This window comes from Bubalus kerabau, chromosome 8, assembly GCF_029407905.1.
Source record: "Bubalus kerabau isolate K-KA32 ecotype Philippines breed swamp buffalo chromosome 8, PCC_UOA_SB_1v2, whole genome shotgun sequence".
Taxonomy (NCBI): domain Eukaryota; kingdom Metazoa; phylum Chordata; class Mammalia; order Artiodactyla; family Bovidae; genus Bubalus; species Bubalus kerabau.
The window spans coordinates 51,006,830-51,032,898 of record NC_073631.1 but is presented as its reverse complement, the minus strand read 5'-3'; the positions used below and the strand labels follow the sequence as shown (position 1 = coordinate 51,032,898).

The window sequence follows — 26,069 nt, the reverse complement described above, 5'->3', positions numbered from 1 at the left end:
TGGGGCTGTCTGGAGAGGGAGTGGACCAGCTCTCTGGATTCACTTAAGCCAAAGTATGTGCTTCAGTTCCCTAGCATCTGCCCTGAAAATGAATCTTTGATAAAATGCAGACAAGCACCTAGAATAAAACCATTTGATTTTGTGACCAGAGTTATTTGGTTGGATTAAACTTAAAATAATACACCAGGACCTTTAAAATTCCAAATTTCTTTTTTCTTTATATAGTAAAGTATAATTGAAAATTTATTTCACAGGGCAAAGGAGCCTCACTTAGCAAATAAAGGCCAGAATTTGCTCCAGAAACTTACTTTCTAAATTACTTTTCAGACTCATTTCAAAAAATAATTTTCATTTATACAGAACTAACAGCCTCCAAATTATGCTGCAGAATTCCAACATCTAAACTTTTCTTTTTTAACTAATTCATCTCTTGTAAAGGATTTATTTAACAAAGTTAACTTTTTTAAAATCAAGAGTTTGCTCTAGGAGTTGATATATTTTATTAAATGTCTCCCTTCTCTCACCAGTATCACTAAAGCCAGGCAAATGCCAGGACAAGGTCTAGAATATTCTCTTATGTTTTACTTTACTTTAGTGGCCATAGACCCAGTTCCAAAGCCTTGGATCAGTGTTTAAAGGCCTAATGTACAGCCATAGAGATGAAGTATTTCAATTAGAGCAGAAGCAACATTTTTATCGGGTCCATTGTTATCTGTACTCACACAGATGTGATCTAAATGTAAGCTGAGCACCAAAACCATTATTCAGATATGCCTGGTGCCAGCTCCATAGAAAGATGACTCAGGTTCTAGCACATTTTCAAAGGTATAAAAGTTATGGGCCATGTGATTCATTAGGGACAATGAAGGAAGCATACAAAGGTGATTTTTTTTTTTTGCAAGTCTATAGAATTAAACTTGTACCTTCATTGGAACCTGGAAAAATTAAGCTCAAAGTGATATGCATAGGTATAGAATCAGCATAACTAAAGAACTTGTTCACTTGAGCAAGTTTGTACATACCTGCACCAATGGGCTAAATATAAATACATTCCTCTGTAATTCTTCTATCAAGATGATTGCTTCAGCAAAGCAAATAAGTGGAATCTGTGCAAGGTTTGGGCTTGACTATGTGTTACGAAATTAATGAAACATCCTCTTCTGAATGAGAAAGCATCAGTCTTCCTGTTATTGAGAAAGAATGGTGGGGAATAGATGGTTTAAAAATACTATAAAATGTCCATCCTCCATTAACACAGAGGGATAAACATTTGATTACAGGTATGGTCTTATGTACAGGGCGATAAGTGTGATTTTAAAAGGATGAATTGTCAAGGTAGAGGAGTGTTTTCTAGATACCTTAGGAGTCAAGGAAAGGCTCAGTGGCAAGAACACTGGTTGCTTGTTAGACTCTCCTGGAGGTACTTAGAAAAACAGTGATGTCTGGGCCTCATCCTAAACTAATTACAACCCAAGATGGGCACTCAGGCAGGGTATTTTTAAAGTATCCCTGGTGATTCTGATTTGCAGCTAGAGTTAAGACCTACTGGACTTTTGTGTACTCATAAAGAAAAGTTTGGTGTACACCAAAGTCCAACATGTATCTATTTAGAACATTTAAAAATTAAATATTTATTTATATCCCAGTATACTTAAACATAGGGCTTCCCAGGTGGTGCTAGAGGTAAAGAACCCACCTGCTAATGCAGGAGATGTAAGATGCAGGTTTGATCCCTAGGTCAGGAAGACCCCCTGGAGGAGGACATGGCAACTCACTCCAGTATTCTTGCCTGGAGAATCCAATGGACAGAGGAGCCTGGTGAGCTATACAGTCCATGGGGTCACAAAGAGTTGGACATGACTGAAGTGACTTAGCATGCATGATTACTTAAGCACAGACACCATTAACAGTTATTTCTATGTCAAGTATTAACTATAGATAATTCTAAAATATTTTATAAATAATCATCTTTCCCTGTTAACACTTCCAATAAATAGTAAAATGTTTAAGAGATGAAAATAGTTTTTAAAGAAGACATTTTAACTATTTTTAGGAAATTTGAAGACTGTGTCAGAGTATAAAGTTCCTTTAAGTTGTGAGATGCATAGGGCAAGTAGTGTTCTTCCTAACCTGGAGATCTTTTTAGATATTAAATATCTTCTTTCATTAAAAAAGAAAGAAAAAACTTCTCAGGCCAAAATTTAAAATTAAGGCATTTGGAAATTCATGCATATTTTCTAGATTCTCTCCCTTAATAATGTACCTTTCAAAAACCCCAACAAACATCTCTACAAGTACCTACAATTCTAGTATCCCTAGAGGAGAAATTGTTTTTCAACTAATTGTTGAGTTCCGGGGTAAATGTGTTCTTGAAAATTTCACAACTCGGCATAAAGAACTTTGAGAAGGTTGGAAGTGAGGAAGAAGAGAGACAGGGAGGAAGGTGGGGAGGGCTTGGGGGAGGAATATCAAGGCCCAGATGAGTCCCTTTGGTTATTTCCTGCTTCTGTGAGGAAGCAGGCTATCATAATTGTACTTGAGAGGTTTACTCTGTGGGCAGAGTTGAGACAAATTTTGCAATTCATAATCGTGGAACCAGAGCAGCAGTTGAGGGCCAAGGCACAGAGGTTCCAATTTTCCATTTGGTGTTTGTGAGTCTCAGTGGTAATAGAATCTGATGACAAAAGACCCTGAAAAGAGGAGCTCGCTTTCCTTGCTTTTGGCACATTAGTAACATCTGCAGACACAGAGGGGATGTTTAGAAGCATTAGAGGAATGAGACAAAGGTCACAATGAGCATGTGTTTTTTTTTTCCCATAAAGAATTTGAGAAAGTCAAGGATAACCAAAATTGAGAGGAAACCCAGATGAAGAGATGTTATCAATGATTCTGAAGAATTTCGGGAAGCACCCAATAATATGATAGTCAAAACATCAGTCACAGTGAGGGGGTAATTAGGCTGTTTAAACTTAGAATGTTCTCCAACATCACTGAGACAAAGGAGAAACAAACAAACCTGCAAATAAACCTAAAACTGAACAGCACTTAAACAAACAATCAGGCCGATATTTCTTCAGTGAAGAGTTCAGCTAGGAAAAGAACTATGTTTCTTAAGCGGCAGCTTTCATAATGTTCTAGGGCATTTTAAATCAAGTTCAATGACTGTTGTGCTACTTAAAGCTTTTTAACTCTAGCCCAAAGTATTAGGCTGAATGTTTCTCTCCTTGTTTGATGCCAAGAACAAGATGTAGGAACCAGTTAAACTGCACAGTCCATCCTTTGTCCCTGCAAACTTCAATCTGATCCAGAAAATACTTTTTAGCATCCTCCTCGCTCTTCCCTACTGTTAGGGCATCCCGAATGTATTCGATATCTTCTTTGCTGGTTAACTGGGGCATTCCTGTCATCAACATCATGGAGAACAGAATGATCAGTAGATTTGTGTGATGACGAAGGGCTAGGTAAGCCTTGACGCACACATCCTGGATAAAGGAAAAGAAAAAGCTATTAACTGTTGTTACAGTAACAAAGTAGGATAAGGACCTGCAGACTGTTTTGGAATTTACATGGCTTTCTCCTGTCCCTGTGAGAAAATCATCACAAGCAAGGCAGTCCCCTGCCTCAGATGAAAAACACTTGACAAGAACATAGACCGCGTTTACAGTCTCTGAAGCACTGTAGAGTGGTTACAAACACCTAGGGTATACTCAAAGAAAACTGACACAGAAAGTTTCATCTTATTTCTTATTCTATCTTTTTACTTCAATTTCTTTCCTAGGGAATTGAGGGTGGACATTTCTGTAGTCTCTGAAGAGGAATGAGTCAGTTTTTGAACACCATACTGGAATCAATTAAGTTTATGTAAGCATAAGTAATGTTTGCTAAGAGCTAACGGAATCCAAAGAAGAGATGGAAACGCGGTTTTTGAGATCTAGCTAGTTTTCTTCATTTCCCAATGTGTCCTATTTTAAGAAAACAGATGAATTAGCTTTTCATTGTCCGACTCTCAAAATTGTTGAATGACATTTGGAAATGTAATATGAACTCGGGATACTGAGAGAGAGAGAGTTTACTACAATGACATGGCTGCTGCCTCCTCTAAGTCTTAGAGTAGGTGACACAGGTGGTTTAAGCTCGCTTCTGAAGCAGCAGGCACGCACGCGCATGTCAAATTGTTCCAGTGTGAAGAAAAGCTACAAGGTTCCCAGTTTCACAACATGAGGACAGCCCAACCTTTATACCATAATTTGACAAAGATGGTGTGCTAAAGAAAACTGAAAGGAATAATTATGGGTTTAAATATTTTAAATAAAATACTTACTGGGTAAAGTGTTAAGAGAATAACATAGCCAACTGGGGTTTATCACAAAATTGCAAGGTAGTTCATCATAAGGTACTGGGATAAAATCCACTTTTGAGTTTTATAAAATTAACATGTAACTTAATATATAATGAACATGTAATAATGTGAAGAATTGTATGAAATTACCAGTCAAGATCATTTTGAATAATGAGTTTGGGGAAAAGAAATGCATAAAATTAGAAAACTGAAGGTAAAATCATTAGTATTTACAAATAACAATTGTCTTCTAAGAACATTGAAGGAGGGAAGAACTAAAATACTATTGAAACTAGTTTTTATTAAACTAACTTTTTATGAAATTAATAAATAGAATGCTATAAGTAGGAGCTACCAGTTAGAAAGTGAAGAGAAAAGACATGCTGTGAATGCAGTCGTGTCTGACTCTTTGCGACCCCATGGATTGTAGCCTATCAGGCTCCTTTATCCATTGGATTTCCAGGCAAGAGTACTGGAGTGGGTTGCCATTTCCTTCTCCAGGGGATCTTCCCGACCCAGGAATTGAACCCAGGTCTCCCGCATTGCGGGCAGACACTTTACCATCTGAGCCACCAGGGAAGCCTGAAAAACTAACTTTTTATGAAATTAATAAATAAAATGCTATAAGTAGGAGCTACCAGTTAGAAAGTGAAGAGAAAAGACATGCTGTGAATGACGGTAATAACCTCCCTGTGATTTCTGAGGTAAATACCTATACAAAAAACATGCAGAACTCATTTTTTAAAACTGTAAAAATTCACTGAAGCATGTAAAAGAAAACTTGAACATGTGAAGTGTCAAGGTATGTTCCTCACTGATAAAAGTGCTATTATAAAGATAAATGTTCTCAGATTAATATATAAATATAATGAAATTGAATAAAAATTCTTATTGGATATTTAAACTCAGATAAGTTTTCAAGTTTGTCTGGAATAATTAGGGCCTGAGACAACATTTTGAAGAAGTATAGTAACAAAAAACAGTGCTTGCCATTAAAGCACATTATAAGGTTATGATATTTATAATTGTGTCTATTCTGTTCCAAAAAAGATAATACATTTTGTGGAACAGTAGGGAAAGTTCAGAGATATCTAACTTTAAATATTATATATTACATAGTAAACATAAAATAAAGGCTACTTCTCAGATTAGTGGGGGAAATATCTATTATTTGGTCAATGGGTTTGGTACAATTGACTCATAATTTGGAGTGGGGGAGAAATAGTTTATTCCATATGATATATCAAAACAAATTCCAAAAGGATTAAACATTTAAATATAAGAAGGGGAGACTTCTCTGGTGGTCCAGCAGCTAAAACACCATGCTCTCAATGTGGGGGGCCTGGGTTTGATCCCTGGTCAGGGAAGTAGGTCCCACATGCTGCAACTAGAGTTTGAATGCCACAAGACTCCACATTCTACAGAAAAGATTGAAGATCCTGCATGCCACAACTAAGACCCAGCACAGTGAAATAAAAAAATATTTTTTAAAAAATTAAAATTTGAAAAAAATGTAAGAAGGGAAAATATTAATTTAAACAATCAGGAAATGAGAAAGGAAGGACGTTAAGAAGATGATTTCCAAAGTGGAATTGAAATGGAAGATGGAGAGATTTTGGAAACTTCTAATTTTTGAGGAAAAAGCTATAAACAATATTAAAAGAAGCAAAAAATGAGAAAAAATATATTTGCAACATGACAGATCACTTCTTTATTCCTAGCCTTCCCCCTCCCCCCATAGCTCTTACAAAGCAGTAAGAAAGAGACAAAGAGTTGGCTAAAAAGGTAAGCCAAGGTTACAGTAGACCATGCATGTATGCTGTTATTTCCGTCATGTCTGACTCTTCACAACATGGTCTGCAGCCCGCCAGGATCCTTTGTTCATGGGATTCTCCAGGCAAGAATACTGGAGTGGGTTGCCATGCCCTCCTCCAGGGGATCTTCCCAACCCAGGGGTTGAACCCGCATCTCTTATGTCTCCTGCCCGAGGGTTCTTTCCACTAGTGCCACCCTGGAGGACCACAGTAGGTCATACTACAAGATGTAAAGCCAGATAGTAAACATTCGAAAAAACATGCAACTTCATTAGTCCATCAAATAAATGTAACTTAAGATGAGGTGGGAACATTCACCTACCAAACTGAAAAGTCTTTTTTTTTTATTTTTAAGGATAATATCCAATGTTCTCTTTCATAAGCTGATGGTAGATGGGAATGGTTATACTTTCACTAGCAGACAACTTGCTAACATGTATCAAAAGCTTCAAAATACTTATAAATATTATAAAACTTAATTGTGATGGTTACATAATTGATACATTTGTCAAAATTCATAGAATGGTACACCTAAAAAGACTGAATTCTGTTCTCTCAATTATGTTTCAGTAAAAACTTGACTTAAAAAATGTCAGTATCTTTTTACTTGACAACTTCCAGGCTAGGAATTTACCTTAAAAATTTTTGGTTGATATTGCAGTGATTTATCTATAAGGATTTTCATTAGAACATTGTTTAATATTGTAGAAACTTGAAAGCAACCTAAATATCCTACACTTGGAGGTTGATAAGAAGGGTTTATGAAAGTTTGTGTGGCTTCATGCTCTGAAACTACTATAATGACTCTGTAGAAGGGTATATAATAAGCATGTAAAAATGAGTTAAAAAGCAGGTACACAGCAAAACATATAGTATAATCGCATTTTGGTAAGTGGACACAAAATATTTACATAGGAAAAAAGAATGTAAATTTACAGGCCAAAATGTCAGTAGTGATTTTTCCTTTTGCCTTTAGAGATGGTCTTGTCTGTGTCGCCTGAATGGGGCAGTGTAACTGCGGTGATAGTGGGGGTCAGGCCTCTGTCATTCTGGATGTCGAAGCTGGACTGTGTATATATCACCCTGTCCAGATACAAAATCCCATGGACTCTTCTGGCATTTTTGAAGTCAGACAATATGTATCAAATGCCCAGCATAGAGGCTGGCCTATGAGAAGGATTCAATAAATGTTAGTTCTCTCCCTTCCCTACCTGGAGGTGAGAGCAACTCTGCGTCTCCTCTGTGCTCAGTCACCACAAAGCAGGAGACCCACAGACCCACAGCCCTGGTGGGGCTGTTCCTGCCATGGCCCAGCCATCACCCTGCCCTGGAAGCAGCCCTGGTGCATTAGCACTCTTGCATTCTTAATGACGCCACTTACAGCTGGAAATCATTGTCTTTTGCTCATCCCTAGGACCCACTGACAGCTCGCTCATCTCTTGGTAATGATACAGGCTAGAAGCAGACTTCACCCCAGGCAACAGTCTTGTTAATGTGCCAACTTGCATAATCTTCACAAGGGCGGAAATGAGGATGCCTTCTGATTTTGAAATAGATGACGTTCTGATTTTTAATCATCTTCTAGCTTTCTGTACACGGAGGGCTCTGGGCAAACCCCCTGCTCTCTGAGCCCACTGTGTGGTCAAGCTTTTTATCAGAATAATTTCGAGGAGGAAAATAAATCTAGAACCAGGTTATTATAACACCAATCCATAGATGCTCAGAAAATATTTAAGTGGCTCTGTACCTATCCACTAATCTTTGTAGCCACAGAGACACACATAAAGGGAAAAAATCATTCTGCTGCTCTCCAGAGTCCTTCTATATAAGGACTTTCTGCTGGCTTGAATTTATTTGGTTAATTCTAACTTTCACAGGCAAGGGCCACTTCTGTAAGAAAGACCACACACCCCATATTGGTAAGACACACTGTCTAAGTTCTGACGGGTGGTGCAGACATAGAGATGTAGTACAGATTTAATTATCCTTTGCTTAAAGGTGTGTGGAAGTGAAGTGAAGTGAAGTGATCAGTTGTGTCTGACTCTTTGCGACCCTATGGACTGTAGCCTACTACGCTCCTCCGTCCATGGGATTTTCCAGGCCAGAGTACTGGAGTGGGGTGCCATTGCCTTCTCTAGAGGATCTTCCTGACCCAGGGATCGAACCCAGGTCTCCCGCACTGTAGGCAGACACTTTACCGTCTGAGCCACCAGGAAAAGGTGTGTGGGGCAGTGGCTAAAAACAGAGTCACACTTCACTGCTTGGATTGAACTCTTGGCTTTATTACTGACAAGCTGTTTGTCATCAGAGAGGTTGTTTAACCTCTCTGGACCTCAGTTTCCTCATCTCAGAATCTGAATACCAGTAACAATAACCCCACACCATGCAGTTGTGGTGAGATTCAAGTGCTGTTGTAAGCGGTTGGCTATTATTATTGACAGGATGAGGTGTTGCCTGACTGAGCACACACTTCTCAATGCTGAGGAGTTCACCTTGCCATCTAGACCTGTCCAAAATATTCCTCTGACAGCAGAGACCTAGGGGTGGGGTGAGCTGGGGAGATAAGCCCCACTCCCACCAGTGTCGATGGAGAAGGTGTCTTGGTCCTGGCCCCCGAGGTGGGCAGGATGGTGGAAGCCTATGGCACCCAGCTGCATCTATAGGAGGTTCTCTAGCTAGCAGGGGCTCTGATGGACACTCGCTCCTTCCACTCAAACCCCAGGGGTTTGATTTTAGACTCAGATGAAGGATCTGTCCCAGCGTCTTGACCATGCTGTCTCAGCACAGGCCTCTGGTTTGAGCAGCTGTGAGGATGTGGCTTGGGGGAACTCAGGAGGAAGCACAGAATACAGAAATTGCTGGCTGTAGCAACAGAATTTTCCCTTGTGCCAGGACTGTGGGGCACTGACCTCAGGCATCCTCCTTCTATCCTTCTCAGCTGTCGGTTGAGGCTTTGTACTATTGAGTGGAGGAGAAGGGGGAAGGGAAGGCTCTGATTTGGAGGACTTGGTTTAAGGCACTTGTTAACAAGTGTGAGCCTGGGGAACAGTGTAACATTATTACTGTCATTGGCTGGACCACTACTCACGAATAAGTAGATTGACCCTACATAGTACATCTGCTCTTTATTTCAGAGTTGATTCAAATACCTTAACTGACAATATCCGGAACCAAAAGAAAAATTCCTTTACAGAGCTACCCTTCTTGTAAGTCTTAGGAACAAAGGAATTCATAACCATTTCAGGGTCAACACTTTGACTTGATTCATCATCAACTTATCAGTTCACTGTACTGAAAACAAAGTCCTTTCTATGCATAATCTATTAATTTTTTAACCACCAGTGAGCTATGGCTGCTTAAATGGTCCAATGACATGTGGAATAGTCCTACTTTTTCTTAAAACCAAATGCCTCCATTCTCAACTAGAAACAAAGAGGAAGTGAAATACTACTGCACACAGCCACAAGAATGAGGAAGTAACCTCAGGGCATAAAACAGAATCTCCAGAAAAAGAATTCAGTGCTGAGAAGAGAGGGGAAAATAACACTCACAAATACTCATCAACGAGAAAGAAATGCTCTCACCCTCCTAGTTTTCCAATGTGGCCTCTATCTATTAGAGGAAGGAGATAAGGGGAAAATGATATTTCATTTGAAGAGGATTTCATTTCTTTAAATAAAAATCAATCACTTGACTCAGCAATGCCTTTAGAAGTTATTTTGGCAAAACAGAGAAGGTCACTAATTAGCAGACCTAACAATGTAGGAATCTGGTAAATCTGAAAGAAGAGTGTGTCCAACTCTTTGCTGTGCATTTGCGGAGTTTTACTTAGGATTGTTGTAAGGACTTAGAAATGATTCCCAGACTAGCTCTGTCTACCAGGGGAAGGGCTGTATTGCCTTTTTCTCAAGTACTTGGCTAGGCACTCATTAGAAATCTAAAGGTTACAATTAAACTGTTCTACTTTAAATATTCTAAATAGACAGTATGTAGGGGTGTGTGCGTGTGTGTATTTGTCTTTTAGCTTTGTTCCAAAAGAGGGTTGAAGGTGGATTATTTAGATACATAAGAGTCACAATAACGTTAATTAGAAGTGGGTAGTAAAAGCAAAGGGAATAACACGGGAAATGATCCACAATGGGTTTGGAAAAGAGACTAATTTAAAACTATATATCACAAATTCTACAGACTTGCTAAGAGCAGCCTTCAAATAAATCTTCAGTCAAAAGGAAAGGTGGATCTGTTACTTCATCCGATGTTCAGAAGATTAAAAAAAAAATCTATTTGTTTAGGAAAAACACAGCTTTTCTGGAGACCAAGACCTGATAGAACTTTTGCAAGAGGATCTTTATAAGGAGTACACTTTGTAACATGGTGAATAATGTTCTCGATAATATTCTGATGGTAGACAAAACATTTCTCTAAGAGAAACTAAACACAGAGAAGGATGCCAGTTGGAAGGTTACGCTTGATAAATGTTTAGAAGAAAAGGGGTCTGATCTTAGGAATGGAGTGACATCGCATGCTGGTGGATTAATGCACAAATCCAAACCAAGGCCATCTCTCCAGTCTTGTATTCCTATCTTTTCCAGAAAAGTGATAAAATTCAGGAAAGCTTATCTTAAGTTCCAGCAATTCTACAAGCCCATGCAAGCCTGTATCTGGCAGAGAAGTCACTCCAGCATTCTACCCATGGCTGATGCAAACCCTTCTCTGAGGGCATCTTTCCATGGAGAGAGTGAAGAAAGGGTGAAACTTCAGGCTTCAGACCTGGGTGGAGGAGGCTGAGCTCCACACCGTTAGTGGGCCAGGGTACAGATCCCGAGAGGATGCAGATCCTTTATCAACTAGTATGAGCAATTCAATAGATAAACTCATCTCCCTGTTGAGCTATAATAGGCCTTGATCACATTAATTTGTGATCAATCAATTGAGCTCCAAGTGGTTTCTTTGCTTGGCTCTCTACCCACCCCCTAATCCAGCCAATTCACTGCTTCAAATTGGACACAAAGTTCCCTCCTTGACTCAAATTCTGCTATACTCTCCCACATATACCTAGGTTCCCCAGACAACTATACTTTTTGTTTATAAAATATTGATACTACATAATAACTCCATGCCCTTTCTCATGTTCTTTCTGCCTGGCTGTGCCCTCCCTGCATCTGCTTGGCAAAATACAAGTGAAATCAGATCTTAAGGCCTCGGATAAAACACTTCCTTCATTGCCACACCCCTCTTCTACCCCCCAGGGCAGGAGTCATTGTTCCCTCTGCAAACCATGGGTAAAACCCTAAACCAGAGGGCTGTGTGCGCATCCCTTCTGTGGGTGCACTGGGCCGATCCTCTGCTCATGTCAGCTGGGCCCAGCAGTGCGACCGCCACACCACTAATAATCTGCCAGTGCATGATGAATGAATGCTTTCTGTGCCAAAGCCAAGTTCAGTGTGGGGCAAGACTCACTGCTTTAAAATTAGGGTGGAGACTTCCCTGGTGGTCCAGTGGTTAGGACTCCACTTTCCAATGCAGGGGGTGTGGGTTCAGTCCCTGTTTGGGAAACTAAGATCCCACATGTCACGTGGCCAAAAAGCCAAAACATACAACTGAAACAATATTGTAACAAATTCAGTAAAGATTTTAAACAAATGGTCCACGTCAAAAAAAAAAAAAAAGAAATCCTAAAAAATAATAAAATGAGGTGAATCAGGGGCCAGTCATATATAAAGAGGGTTAAACTGTAAAGGTGCAAGCCTTGCCTGGACCTCGTACAGGTCCCGAAAGGTAGTTATGTGTTGAATGGGTGTATCCTCGTGGACCGGGAGAAACAGCACCTGGTGACTCCAACAGGATGGAGCAGGAGGCTGAGAAAGCCCGGTCTGGCAGGCAACAGGTATAGACAATCAGAGGTGTAGACAAATGCAGGGGTCACCACACAAGGAAGGGAATGGGAGTCTAGGACGGGAGAGTGATGGTGAGGTGGCCTCAGTTCTCAGAGGAGTGTCGGGTGCTGGGGTCTCTGTGGTGCCCTGGTCCCTGTGGCTGGAGTCAGGGAGAGCGTGTGACTCTCCACCAAGGCAGCAGCAGGAGGGAGCATGGTCCTGGTTTTAGAGGCAAGTAAACAGGCAGGGCTAACATGTTAATAGGAAAAGCCTCAGCTTTTCCTATAATAGCCTGGGATCTGAGATAAGAGTGAGACCACAGCAGAAATGGATTTTGAATAAAAGTTCCTAGGCATTGGAGCTGGGAATCTGTGTAGTGACTTGGTGCAGGGCTGAGCCTGATGGTTGAGGAGCCTGGGGATGCCCTGGCTTGGGAACAACACCGCCTGTGGTGGCAACACAGCAGGACCTCATTTATTAATAGACTCCAGACCTCTCTCTTATCAAACCCTTCTGAAGAGTGACACCTAGGGGCGAGTGCCTTTTAAGTATGCTTATCACCACCCGTATGTGAACTGTGCATGTGAAGAGGTTATCTGACTCTCTTGACTTCTTCAGCTCCATCTGACACACATTTGCTAAGTGCCTACTGTGTGCAAAGAACATCTTCAAAATGCTTGCCTCCACAAGGCCAAGTTTCATTCTCCTTGCGAACGATATTGAATGTACACTCTAGGTCTATACTGCATGTCCTATTGGCGTGACTACTGCTCTGATGGGGGTAGGGGGTAGTCACGTTTGTGTCAGTAAGGAAATCTCTACAAATGTGATTAGGCATCAGATGACATTTACATGTCTGTATTATTTACCAAAACATTAGGTTTCATAATTAGGCTTACTTCCTCTCTGGATGTATGGTATTTAAAATGCATTGTAAACGCTTATTAACTAACATCCAGGCAATGGCAGCCTGTGAATCTGTGCCTGTCGCCACTTCATAAACTCACTAAATACAATGAATTGTGGGGAAGGAAGAAACCTGAGAGGTTCCCTAGTCTCATCTAACTTTTTCTGGGGCAGAAATTGCTCCTCTACCAACTGGTACCACGTGCAGGATGCAGGTCAGACGTGGTCCTGTTGTGATGGATCCTCCGAAGGCAACAGGCAGGGGGCTGTGGCTGGAATAACACCAAGGACCTCATCTAGAAGGGCAGTGAAGGATGTTCTAGGGAGGAGGCCTGAGCATGGGGCAGCTGAACTAGGTGGAAAAGCAGAGGAAGGTCTTCTGGACCCGGTGAGAGAAGGCAGGTGAGAACCGTAGGGTAAGGCTGGAGGGGGGCAGGGTCTCTGAGGAACAGCGTCTGGCAGGGCAAGCTTAGATGTTCAGATTTAATTCAAAATGAGATGAGAAGCCACTAAACAGTTTAAGGAAAGGGAGTAACACTGTGTCTGGTTCTTAGGTTCAGTTTTTAACCAAATTTTGATTCATTTGGTCTTGAAGGTGATAGCGGTTGAAATGGGATTAGAAGTCAGATCCAAACTCATCTGCAGCCTTTTTCCAATTACAATGTTCTCTCCTCATTCTTTTCCTAATCCAAATGACAAAAGAGAAGTAAAAAGTTTGAAATATTTAAAGCTACAATGATACCATTGATGAAAGAGCTTGTTTAGGTAAAAGACAAAATGCTTAATAGAATAAGGGAAACAATAGAAAGTTGAAATGCCAGGCTAGAAGTACAGGCTAGAATAAAGATTGCTGGGAGAAATATCAATAACCTCAGATATGCAGATGACACCACTCTTATGGCAGAAAGTGAAGAGGAACTAAAGAGCCTCTTGATGAAAGTGAAAGAGGAGAGTAAAAAAGCTGGCATAAAACTCAACATTCAAAAAACTAAGGTCATGGCATCTGATCCCATCACTTCATGACAAATAGATGGGGAACCAATGGAAACAGCGAGAGTCTTTATTTTCTTGGGCTCCAAAATCACTGCAGATGGTGACTGCAGCCATGAAATTAAAAGACACTTGCTCCTTGGAAGAAAAGCTATGGCTAACCTAGACAGCATATTAAAAAGTAGAGACATTACTTTGCAAACAAAGGTCTGTCTAGTCAAAGCTAGGATTTTTCCAGTGGTCATGTATGGATGTGAGAGTTGGACCACAAAGAAGGCTGAGCACCGAAGAATTGATGCTTTTGAACTGTGGTGTTGGAGAAGACTCTTGGGAGTCCCTTGGACTGCAAGGAGATCAAATCAGTCAATCCTGAAGGAGATCAATCCTGAATATTCATTGGAAGGACTGATGCTGAAGCTGAAGCGCCAATACTTTGGCGACCTGATGCGAAGAGCTGACTCATTGGGAAAAAACTCTGATGCTAGGAAAGATTGAAGGCAGGAGAAGGTGATGACAGAGGATGAGATAGTTGGATGGCATCACCAACGCAATGGACTTGAGTTTGAGCAAGCTTCAGAAGATGGTGATGGACAGGGAAGCCTGGCATGCTGGAGTCCATGGGGTGGCAAAGAGTCAGACATGACTGAGTGACTGAACAACAACATCAACTAAAATGTTGGCAGTGTTTTTTTTGGAAGGTGGGATAGTGGGCAGCATTTTATATCCTGATATTTTTAATATTTTATTGGTTTTTGTTTTTTTTTAAGGAAACATTTACTACTTTTAAAATTTAGGGGATTTCCCTGGTGGTCCACTGGTTAAGACTCCACGCTTCCAGTGCAGGGGGCGTGGGTTCCATCCTGGGTTGGAGAACTAGGATCTCATATGCTACGTGATGGGACCAAAAAACAAAATTAAAATTTAGGAAAAAACCCTGCATTCTTACATAAAGTAAATGGAAGCCAAATTTCATTTTCCAGTGATATCAATGTATTTTTTTGGGAGTATGTTCTATAATTGTTCAGGGACATTTCAAACAAAATGACCCTTAAATATACCACCAGTGGGAAAACCATTGTTTTGTTTTGTTTTTTTTTAAATCTCTTTAGTAAGGGAGAGTTATTTCCCCCCATGCAGAGAATTTATTGATCAAAATCATCATCATTGCAACATATCTGTTTAGCACCCTGTGTGTAGGGTGCTACTGGAAGCAAACAGATGATCTTGGGTTCAAGCAGTGGGCCTTGGTGTGTCTTATTACAGCTTGTTCCTGAACTCTGCCCTATTCTAGAAATGACTCATGAATCTGGTCCTAGGTTCGACCAGCTACATCGGAAAGGAGAGGGGGTGGGACAGAGCCACACTTTCCTCTTTCAGTTCCCCTGACTCCAGTCCTCTCATCACAAACTCAGTAGGCTTTTCCGTCTTGGTGGAGCAGGCTCCCCTCACCCTTGACAAAAATGGGTCAGCTCTTTAAGATGATTCAAATGTGCTGCGTGCATTCATGAACCTTATCAATTCAAATTTAGTGGTTCGCTGGAACCAAGGACACCTTTCCTTCAAAGAATAAATATATACAACGCTTCCTACCCAACCTAGAAATGGCAGCTTTGTCATACAAGATCCTTGGATGTTCTTTAGAGAGTTGGAAGATGCTCCCCTCCCCTGACCTTGCAGGACTTCATCTCAAAAAGGAGCACAAGGTGAGAAACAGAAAATATTCTAGAAGGCTTAATAGTATGTAAACACACACACACACACATGAACACAACTGTCAGCAGGTCTGAGTCAAATGATGAAAAAACTTGCTGCTCATCTTTGTCAAGCTGGAAATTTTAGAAATTCTGCATATGTAACATTGTATATATACATGTATAATGTGTGTTTAGCCGTTTTCCTCTTGAGAGTGAGGAGAGGAAAAGGTGGGGAGACCAGCAGAGAAGAGGGCAGGCTGGGCAGGCAGAACAAGCAGAGCTCAGACCCCTACTTGCTCCTTAACAGGAATAGTGCTATTTTTCATGTTTTCTATATTATAGTGCTGCTGAGATCTCATTTCACAGAGGGCTTCTCATCCTAAAAGTGTTCAAAGTTTGAAGAGCTGCTGTTATATATGTGACAATGGAGGTCTTGTTCATTGAGTTCCTGCTGTACTCTGGGTCCTGAACCAAGCATTCTACATATTTCATGTAAATAATCCCTAAAAACCCTACTTGAGGTGGGTCTTAGAGTTTCCACCCCACAGAGGAGGAAACCGAGGTTTTGAAAGGATAGGTAATTCGTAGGTTTTAAGCAGCAGAGCCAAGATGCACACTAACGTTGGTCTGCTCCAAAGCCCATTCTTTCAACTACAATGCCATGCTGATCTGTTTAAGGTTCATTTACAGGCACTTAAAGAGTATAAAGCGTCTGCCTACAATGCCGGAGATCCGGATTCAATCCCTGGGTTGGGAAGATCTCCTGGAGAAGGAAATGGTAACCCACTCCAGTATTCTTGCCTGGAAAATCCCATGGACGGAAAAGCCTGGTAGGCTACAGTCCATGGGGTCGCAAAGAGTCGGACACGACTGAGCGACTTCACTTCACTTATAGAGTATGCCAGTACTGTAAAACAGTCATAGATAAATACAATAAAATTGACAAAGGTATGTTTTTGGCAGTACACATGCCCCTAGAATGTTGCTTTAATGAAAGCAGTTCTAATGGCTCAAAAACAAGCTTTCAGTCACAGAGGATGTAGAAATGCTTCTAGACTGAAGGGACAGACTCCCTGCAAAGAATTGCTGCTTTGGGAGGAAGCTGTCCGGACAGGGAGTGAGCCTGTTTGTGGCCTCCCCAAACCCCAAGTCTTTTCATTAAAGAATATTTTGAAACTTAAAAATGACAACAAGGAAGACTAAAGGGGAAGGATTGCTGGGATTGGTGGGGTGATATAGGCACTATAGGATGGGAATTTTGTCAACAATAGTTCAGATGAGCAGTCATTTTAGGGACAACCCTTGGCCAGAAGGAAGAGAATATACATAGAGAAATACGGAGAGACTGTTGTGAGGTCAAGATCCTCGTGTCTGTCTGTTTAAATGGCACTATTGCTGCTGTGTTTGTTCAAAGCAGATGAACCCCATCTCCAAAAGATGAGAAATGAGTATTTATTATTTGTTGCTATTGTTTAGTTTCTAAGTCATGTCCAACTTTTTTGCTGCCCCATGGACTCTAGCCTGCCAGGCTCCTCTGTGCATGAAATTCTCCAGGCAAGAAAACTAGAGTGGGTTGCCATTTCCTCCTCTAGGGGATCTTCCCATCCCAGGGATCGAACCAGCAGCTCCCGCACTGCAGGTGGGTTCTTTACCGCTGAGCCACCTGGGAAGCCCTAAATGAGTATTCCCCCCCACCACGCCCCTCCTGCTTTAAATTAAATAGTAAAACTCTTTCAGGTTGTGTGTGTTTGTATAACCATTTTTCTCTTCCAGAAAGCTGTCACAATACGTGATTTTTTTTTAACCTTAAAGAAAAACAGGACTGAAATGTGTCAAATCCCTGGAAACAGTCTGCATCCCAGTTGAGTTTACACAGAAAAACACTAGTCCTAAGACCATCTGGCCACAGAGATCTCAGTTTCTCTGACAACACCCCTGGTGCTATGGAAGGGGAAGTCTGGTAACCACCACATCGAAAATCAGCCAGGAGAACAAACAAGCACAGGCAGGTTTCAAAACAATACATTCCAGTTCCTGTTCCCCTGAATGCCAAGGCCCATGTCATCTCCCAAGGTTAATATGAGCCTCAAGAGGACACTCAGAAAAGAGAGTCAGTCCTGAAATGCTGGATGCCAATCAAACCATGTTTCAAAGGTGTTAAGGAGAAGGCTGTTTAAAGGGAGCTGGAGACCAACATGCTTATAAAGTAATCACTTGTTGCCTCTGCTGGTCTGGTTTGTGTTTTGATGGCTTTAAAATAGGTGTATTACAATAGTCATGACAACTTTTCTGAGTTCATTCACAGTTATTAAATGTGAAAGAGCAAACATTTTGCTCCTCAGGTATGCAAAATACTATTTGATAGTCAAAAGTGGATGTAGACCAGGAAGGAATAAAAGAGAAAGTCAAATGTGGACACCCTTAGAGAGATGGGAGACCCACAGAGGAGCGGGTGGACAGGTGAGCGGGACAACCCAAAGCTCTTGGGACAATATATAATAGAGCTGACAAGGTTTCCAATGAGAGAAGGGACCTTCCTTTACAGAAAGAGACAAGCAAGAATTCCTTGTGTTATTAATAGTAACTGATAAATACACACCTGGAGCAAAAATCAAGAGAAGCTCACCATCATTGGTGAGTCCTGAAAAGACATGTAAAAGCTGGATCTTCTAGGCAGCATCTTGATTAGGTAAATATTCAAAGGCTAAACCTGCCTGCCAGGAGTTCTTCCTAAAAGCCCTCTCTTCAGGGCCACATCATCCTGCTATATATCAATGGGACTATACTAACCAGTCCCATTGATGATGGAATACTCCTACTTGCTGTTTGGTTTTAGGAGGGGGTGACTGAGAAGCATTATTTTGCACTTGGGGAAGGGACAGAAGAGACTGGGAGGCGGTTGGGCGTGGGGGGCCGGGGGAGTCACGTGAGAAGCGGGTGGGCAGAGGCAAGAGGAGACTCAGGGCAAAGTGAGAGGTGAGGGCTGCAGCACCATCTGGTTGGTGTTCCCAGCAGGCAGTCAAGAGGGAAGCAATTACCTGAAATTTCTGGAAGTGTAGACTTGTCTTCTTTCCAGAAGTCCCCATCACAAACAGGAAGTCTGGAGTTAGCACGAATGGCACTCTCTCTTTATTAATGCCCAGGAAACTTTTATAATTCCCAAGAATGTGCCCAAAGTCAATATGAAATAGATTTCCTTAAGAGAAGGAAATGTCTGACGTCATTATACCAGCAACGGCACTTGCAAACAACACACTGGTCTGTTCATTTCTTGACATATTTTGCAGTTGACTGAAAATGAGCTATCTTGGGTGTGAGAGCTATTTTTACTCTGCTTGTGATATATTTTGTCTTAGCAGGTGTGTGCCCTAAGTAGCCACAAAGCACTCTTTGAAACATGCATAGTTTTGATATCCTTCTGATGCTCTTTAAATGACAGCCAAATACCATTTAAAAAATTCTCATCTCAGAACTATTCTTACAAATATAAATCCAAACTCTCTGGCGTATATATGTCATCGTTATGCCCAAGACTCTCTTACTCCCTTTATGGAACTCAGGAGAGACACATGTCTCACTCTTACCAATAAAACATTTGATTTCCTTTGGGTCAGTTTCTACCACTGTCACCATCACAACTCCCTTCATCTCTTTTCATTTATTCAGTCCTCTGTCATCTGAATGGTCCATAAGTGCATTATCTCTTGATTCCTAAAGATAATCAGCAATTTACCCCAATACGGTGTTGTTGTTTTTTTCTTTTTCCCCAGGCTTCACTCTTAAATTGGGGCTTCCCTGGTGGCTCAGATGGTAAAGAATCAAATTTCTTAGAGAAAAATGTCATGGCATGCCATCAACACTGACCACTGTTAGACAGTGAACCAGAAAGGACGGATAAGTTAGGAAGGTGCAGCATTTTAGATTTAAGGGCACCAGTGACTTTAAAAACATCTTATTTATTTGATTGAGCAGCATGTGGTTTCTTAGTCCCTCTACATGGGATCAAACCTGTGCTCTCTGCATTGGAAGAATGGAGTCCAACCACTGGACCCCGAGCAAAGTCCCTTACTGGTGACTTTTTTGTTGCTTCTCTGTACCATCTGACATTGTTGATCATATCCACCTTCCTAGCTTTCCAGCTACTGTCCAGCTTGTCCTTCTGAAGTCTCCTTTCCTATATCTTCTTCCATTACTCACTCCTGGGTCCCCCCCCCAGGGTGATCACAGCCTCTGTGTCCCTACACAATAATGACTTCTAGATCTGTGCTCCAACCTTGACTTCCATTTAAAAATTACTCTGTGCTGGGTGGGGGAGGGGAGGTGGGTAGGGTGAGGCTGGGAAGTTAGTATTTAATGAGTTCCCATTAGGTAAGACTGAAGGTAATACTCCAGTGTTCTTGCCTGGAGTATCCCAGGGACAGGGGAGCCTGGTGGGCTGCCGTCTATGGGGTCACACAGAGTCGGACATGACTGAAGTGACTTAGCAGCAGCAGCATTAGGTAAGATGAAAAAGTTTTGGAGATGGATGGTGGTGATGGTTGTACAACAATGTGAGTGCAGTGAATGCCACCAAAATAGACACTTAAAACTGGTTAAAATGGTAAACTTTGTGTTAGGCATATTTTACCATAATCAGAAAACATTACTCTATAATAAACAAAACTCACCTGTCTCTGAGATCATAATATTGTCATTGTGTCTGTCGCCTATCCCAAGAACAAAGGTTGCCACACAGTAGCCAGCACAGGAATAAACAAATCTCTCCACTGCTGCCTGAAACTGATTAAAATGCATCTGAATATTAGTTGCATTCTTACTGCAAACAGCAGCATGAATCTATTACAAAGGACTCCCCAAAAGATGCCATTCTGGGAATCATTTTCAGGGAGCAAGTCAGTGGTGCCTGGTTTCATTGAAGTTTCATCTTTGAGGTGCCAACTTTCTCCATTGCTCTCCTTACATTCTAGGTGAAGATACAGTGACTCAGCACGAAAAGGAAACAATAGTCAAAGGACAACAGTAATATAATCAAAGGGCTCACTGCCTCTCCATGCATCACTTGCCAACGACAATCCAGACCCCATAATGGTTCCTCCTTTGTTGGTGAACATATGTTTTGCTTGTGACCACTTAAAGTATGCATGGGTTCACAAATCCACACGTATAGCAGACTAATAAATGCTACTAATTATATTCCCTTCCCCAAAAGGCTGCTACCCATGCAAACGAGAAGTGCTAATCCTGTACAGCAGAATTTTAACCAGCAGCCAAGCAGCCTAACCACACAGCTTGTGGACTCGCACATGTACTTCTGAGGAATGGAAGTAGCATTTTCAACATCCCTAATTTACCATTTAGATTAGGGTGCAGGGGTAAATTGCAAATTACTTTTTATGATCTGGAGTGTTTCCAGATCAGAAGGAGTTTGTCTGTGTTAACTAAATTGTTCTGCTGAATGACAAAAATAGATGGTCTGAAAAGATGCTAACAAATTATGTCCCAGAACCAAATTTTATGCAAAGCAGGCCTGATAATCAAAAGAGAAGCAAATGCTCAGTGGAGTCTGAACGAGCACCTCTGTTTTGCACAGATCTACTATGTCAGCAGCATTTAAACCCCCATGAGCTCAGGGGGAAAGTGTTCCATAGTGTGTTAGGAGGCATGGCAATGCAGACCCTTTGAAAACGTGTCATTAGACTGCTCACAATTTCTCAGGAGCCTTTGGAGTGGGGAGAAGCAGGAGCTCACCTTTTCTTCAATAGGGCATTTTTCTTTGAGCCAGTGACTCAGCACTTCATCTTTAAAGGCTCCCGTGTTGCCCACTGTGCTTTGCTGAATTTTGGCGATCGTTGTGGCATCTTTCACAATCTCAATCATTCCTGTGGGAAGATGCACAGATCTGATGTGAACTGGAGCCAAGCACCGGACCCAGAGGAGGAATGGCTGTGTCTTTGTTCAGTGGAGGGTAGAGAGCTTTCTCAACCAGAAGGTTATTTTCCAGGTTCGTGCTGGTGGTTTCCTTATGAGGAAGAGAAAGAAAAGGAGGCGGATAGGGAAGTTGTGTGGGACCTGCTTTCAGTATCCATGAATGAAAAGAGGAAAGGGCTGGTTTTTGATAAGCAAAACCATTAATATGCCAAGCACATCTTTCTTCACTTGGTAACCTGTTCCTTTTTCTTTTTAAAATTCCAGAGTCAAATGGGAAGGCTGTTCTCTACTTCTCAAATTGGAAACTGAAATAAAAATTTGTTTAATTGAAATTAAAATGTGAAATGTCTACAAAAGCACCTAAGAGGAAAGTACATAATAGCTTTGATAATGTGGAGTCAGGCTCGTAAAACAAGTGGCAGATCTTTCCATCTACTTTTGAATGTTTTTTGTGAGAGAGTTTACTGTGCAATGAAAAGAGTGAAAGTTTAGAGGAGGGAACAAGTTCTTGTTAAAATCATTTCCCAGGGGGAGGAGCCAAGATGGCGGAGGAGTAGGACGGGAGAACACTTTCTCCCCCACAAATTCATCAAAAGAGCATTTAAACATCGAGTAAATTCCACAAAACAACTTCCGAATGCCGGCAGAGGACATCAGGCACCCAGAAAAGCAGCCCAACTCTTCGAAAGGAGGTAGGAAAAAATATAAAAGACAAAAAAAGAGACAAAAGAGGGAGGGACGGAGTTCCGTCCCGGGAAGGGAGTCTTAAAAAGAGAGAAGTTTCCAAACACCAGGAAACCCTCTCACTGCCGAATCTGTGCCGAGCTTTGGAAGCACAGAGGGCAACATAAAAGGGAGGGGGAAAAAAAAAAATAAACAATTAAAAATCGCGGATTGTGAGCCCTACGGGAACTCCCCCAGCGGAGAAGCAGCGCAGACGCCTGCACACGGCATTAGCAAGCGGGGGCTGGGCAGGGAAGTGCGGCGCGGGCTGTGTCCCTTAGAGTAAGAATCGGGCCGAATGTCCTGAGCGCTATCTGAGCGAAATAATTTGGGCTAGCAAACCAGACTGTGGGATATCTACCACGCGAAAAGCCAGCCCTAACCTAAGACACCGCCAGGCCCGCGCACAGAACAAAGGACTGAACAGAGATAGCCGGCTGCAGACCTCCCCCTCCGGTGACAGGCAACCAGAGCCGGAAGGGGGCAATCGCAGCCCCAGAGAGACACTATCTATAAAACTGTAAGCAGGCTTCTTTGCTAACTAAAACTTCTTGGGGGTCTGGACGGTCAACATCTGCCTGAGAAGGTGCGCCGGTTTTACACCCAGATAACCGAGTGGCGGGGAGGCGATAAGTCGCAGCATTGGCGCCCGCCAAGCACCTCATCGCCTGAGCTGCTCGACCTGGGAAGAACACAAAACGCAGGCCCAACCGAGTCTGCGCCTCTGAGGACTACCCGAGTGCCTGAACCTGAGCGGCTTGGACCTGGGAGCTCAGTCCAGGGCCGGCCTCTGATTGTTCCCGGCGGAACAACCTAGAGCCCAAGCAGTGTGGGCAGGGAGGCTACACGCGCCGTGAGCGGGGGCAGACCCAGTGTGGCCGAGGCACTTCGAGCGCACGCCAGTGTTATCTGTTTGCAGCATCCCTCCCTCCCTCCCCACAGCGCGGCTGAACAAGTGAGCCTAAATTAAAAAAAAAAAAAAAAAAATAGGGTCCTCCACCGTCCCCTTTGTGTCAGGGCGGGAACCAGACACTGAAGAGACCAGCAAACAGAAGAAGCTCTAACAGAGGGAAACTCCTTGGAAGCTACAGGCCATAGATTAAAACCCTGTGGTTACTACGGATTACATAGGAAGGGGCCTATAGATCTTGAGAAATATAAGTCGGACTAAGGAACTGCCAAAAATGAACTGAACCCACAATACTCACAACAAAACCAGAGAAAGACCTAGATATATTTTTACTATTTTTACGATCAATCTTTCTTTCTTTCTTTTTTTTTTTAATTAAAAAAAAATTTTTTTTAAGTCCTCTATTGTCCTTTAATTTTCACTTTTATAACTATTACTTTGCAAAAAAAAAAAAAAAAGACCCTATTTTTTTTTTTTCTTCTTCAGCAAACTTCATATATATATTTTATAATTTTTTGACCGTGGTTTTTTTTTTTTTTTTTTTTCTTTTTTCTTTTTCTTCTTTTCTTTAACATTGCATTTTTGAAATTCCAAACTCTACTCTAGATTTTTAATTTTAGCCTTTTGATATATGTTATCAATTTTGTACCTATAGTTTTTTTCATAATTGCTGTGACTTTTTTTTTTTTCCTCTGTTTCTTTCTCTTCTTCTTTTATATAACATCGTATATCTGCAATTCCAAACTCTACTCAAGATTTTTAATTTATGCTTTTTGGTATTTGATATCAATTTTGTACCTGTATTTTCTTTATAATTTTTGCGACATTGTTTTTGTTGGTTTGTTTGTTTTCTCTCTTTATTTTTCTTCTTCTTCTTCTTTTTTTTTTTTTTTTAACGTTGTATTTTTGAAATTCCAAACTCTACTCTGGATTTTTAATTTTTGCTGTTTGGTATTAGTTATCAATTTTGTACCTGTAGTTTCTTTATTACTTTCACGACCTTGTTTGTTTTTCTTTGTTCGTTTTTTCTCTCTTTCTTTTCCTTCTCCTTTTCATTAACATCGCATTTTGGAAATTCCAAACTCTACTCTAATTTCTAATTTTTGTTTTTATGTATTTCTTACCAATTTTGTACCTTTAAGAACCCAATCTTCAGGACCCATTTTTCACTAGTGTACGAGATTACTGGCTTGACTGCTCTCTCTCCCTTTGGACTCTCCATTTTCTCCACCAGGTCACCTGTATCTCCTCCCTAACCCCTCTCTACTCTACCCAACTCTGTGAATTTCTGTGTGTTCCAGACGGTGGAGAACACTTAAGGAACTGATTACTGGCTGGATCTGTCTCCCGCCTTTTCATTTCCCCCTTTTATCCTTCTGGCCACCTCTGTCTCCTGCCTCCTTCTTCTCTTCCCTGTATAACTCCGTGAACATCTCTGAGCGGTCCAGTTGTGGAGTGCACATAAGGAAGTGACTACTGGCTAGCCCACTCTCTCCACTATTGATTCCACCTCATCTCATTTGGGTCACCTCTAACTCCCTCCTCCCTCTTCTCTTCTCCATGTAACGCTGTGAACCTCTCTGAGTGACCCTCACAGTAGAGAAACTTTTCATCTTTAACGTAGATGTTTTATCAGTGGTGCTGTATAGAAGGAGAAGTTTTGAAACTACTGTAAAATTAAGACCGATAACTGGAAGTAGGAGGCTTAAGTCCAATCCCTGACTCCAGGGAACTCCTGACTCCAAGGAACATTAATTGACAGGAGCTCATCAAACGCCTCCATACCGACACTGAAACCAAGCACCACACAAGGGCCAACAAGTTCCAGGGAAAGACATAACAAGCAAATTCTCCAGCAACAAAGGAACACAGCCCTGAGCTTCAAGATACAGGCTGCCCAAAGTCACCCCAAAACCATAGACATCTCATAACTCATTACTGGACATTTCATTACACTCCAGAGAGAAGAAATACAGCCCCATCCACCAGAACATCGACACAAGCTTCCCTAACCAGGAAACCTTGACAAGCCACCTGTACAAACCCACACACAGCGAGGAAACGCCACAATAAAGAGAACTCCACAAACTGCCAGAATACAGAAAGGACACCCCAAACTCAGCAATTTAAACAAGATGAAGAGACAGAGGAATAGCCAGCAGATAAAGGAACAGGATAAATGCCCACCAAACCAAACCAAAGAGGAAGAGATAGGGAATCTACCTGATAAAGAATTCCGAATAATGATAGTGAAATTGATCCAAAATCTTGAAATTAAAATGGAATCACAGATAAATAGCCTGGAGGCAAGGATTGAGAAGATGCAAGAAAGGTTTAACAAGGACTTAGAAGAAATAAAAAAGAGTCAATATATAATGAATAATGCAATAAGTGAAATTAAAAACACTCTGGAGGCAACAAATAGTAGAATAACAGAGGCAGAAGATAGGATTAGTGAATTAGAAGATAGAATGGTAGAAATAAATGAATCAGAGAGGACAAAAGAAAAACGAATTAAAAGAAATGAGGACAATCTCAGAGACCTCCAGGACAATATTAAACGCTACAACATTCGAATCATAGGGGTCCCAGAAGAAGAAGACAAAAAGAAAGACCATGAGAAAATACTTGAGGAGATAATAGTTGAAAACTTCCCTAAAATGGGGAAGGAAATAATCACCCAAGTCCAAGAAACCCAGAGAGTCCCAAACAGGATAAACCCAAGGCGAAACACCCCAAGACACATAGTAATCAAATTAACAAAGATCAAACACAAAGAACAAATATTAAAAGCAGCAAGGGAAAAACAACAAATAACACACAAGGGAATTCCCATAAGGATAACAGCTGATCTTTCAATAGAAACTCTTCAAGCCAGGAGGGAATGGC

At 41.3% G+C, this 26,069-nt stretch overlaps 1 protein-coding gene and 1 long non-coding RNA gene across 3 annotated transcripts in view; one reads left to right on the top strand and one right to left on the bottom strand.

Moving 5' to 3' along the window:
- Positions 1–2,077: 2,077 nt before the first annotated feature.
- The window catches only part of PIK3CG (phosphatidylinositol-4,5-bisphosphate 3-kinase catalytic subunit gamma), a 42,209-nt gene continuing 18,217 nt past the window's right edge, over positions 2,078–26,069 (bottom strand). For both annotated transcript variants that reach the window (XM_055590244.1, XM_055590243.1), the window contains exons 8-11: positions 21,368–21,498; positions 20,287–20,398; positions 18,658–18,815; positions 2,078–3,482 (exon numbers count right to left, since the gene is read on the bottom strand). In XM_055590244.1, the coding sequence (XP_055446219.1) occupies positions 3,204–3,482; positions 18,658–18,815; positions 20,287–20,398; positions 21,368–21,498 (680 nt within the window). In that variant the 3' untranslated portion in view covers positions 2,078–3,203. The remainder of the gene's footprint in view (positions 3,483–18,657; positions 18,816–20,286; positions 20,399–21,367; positions 21,499–26,069) is intronic.
- On the top strand, positions 22,077–25,690 carry LOC129659129 (uncharacterized). Its single transcript, XR_008717806.1, has 2 exons — positions 22,077–22,239; positions 25,142–25,690. It is a non-coding gene; the product is annotated as an uncharacterized LOC129659129 (long non-coding RNA).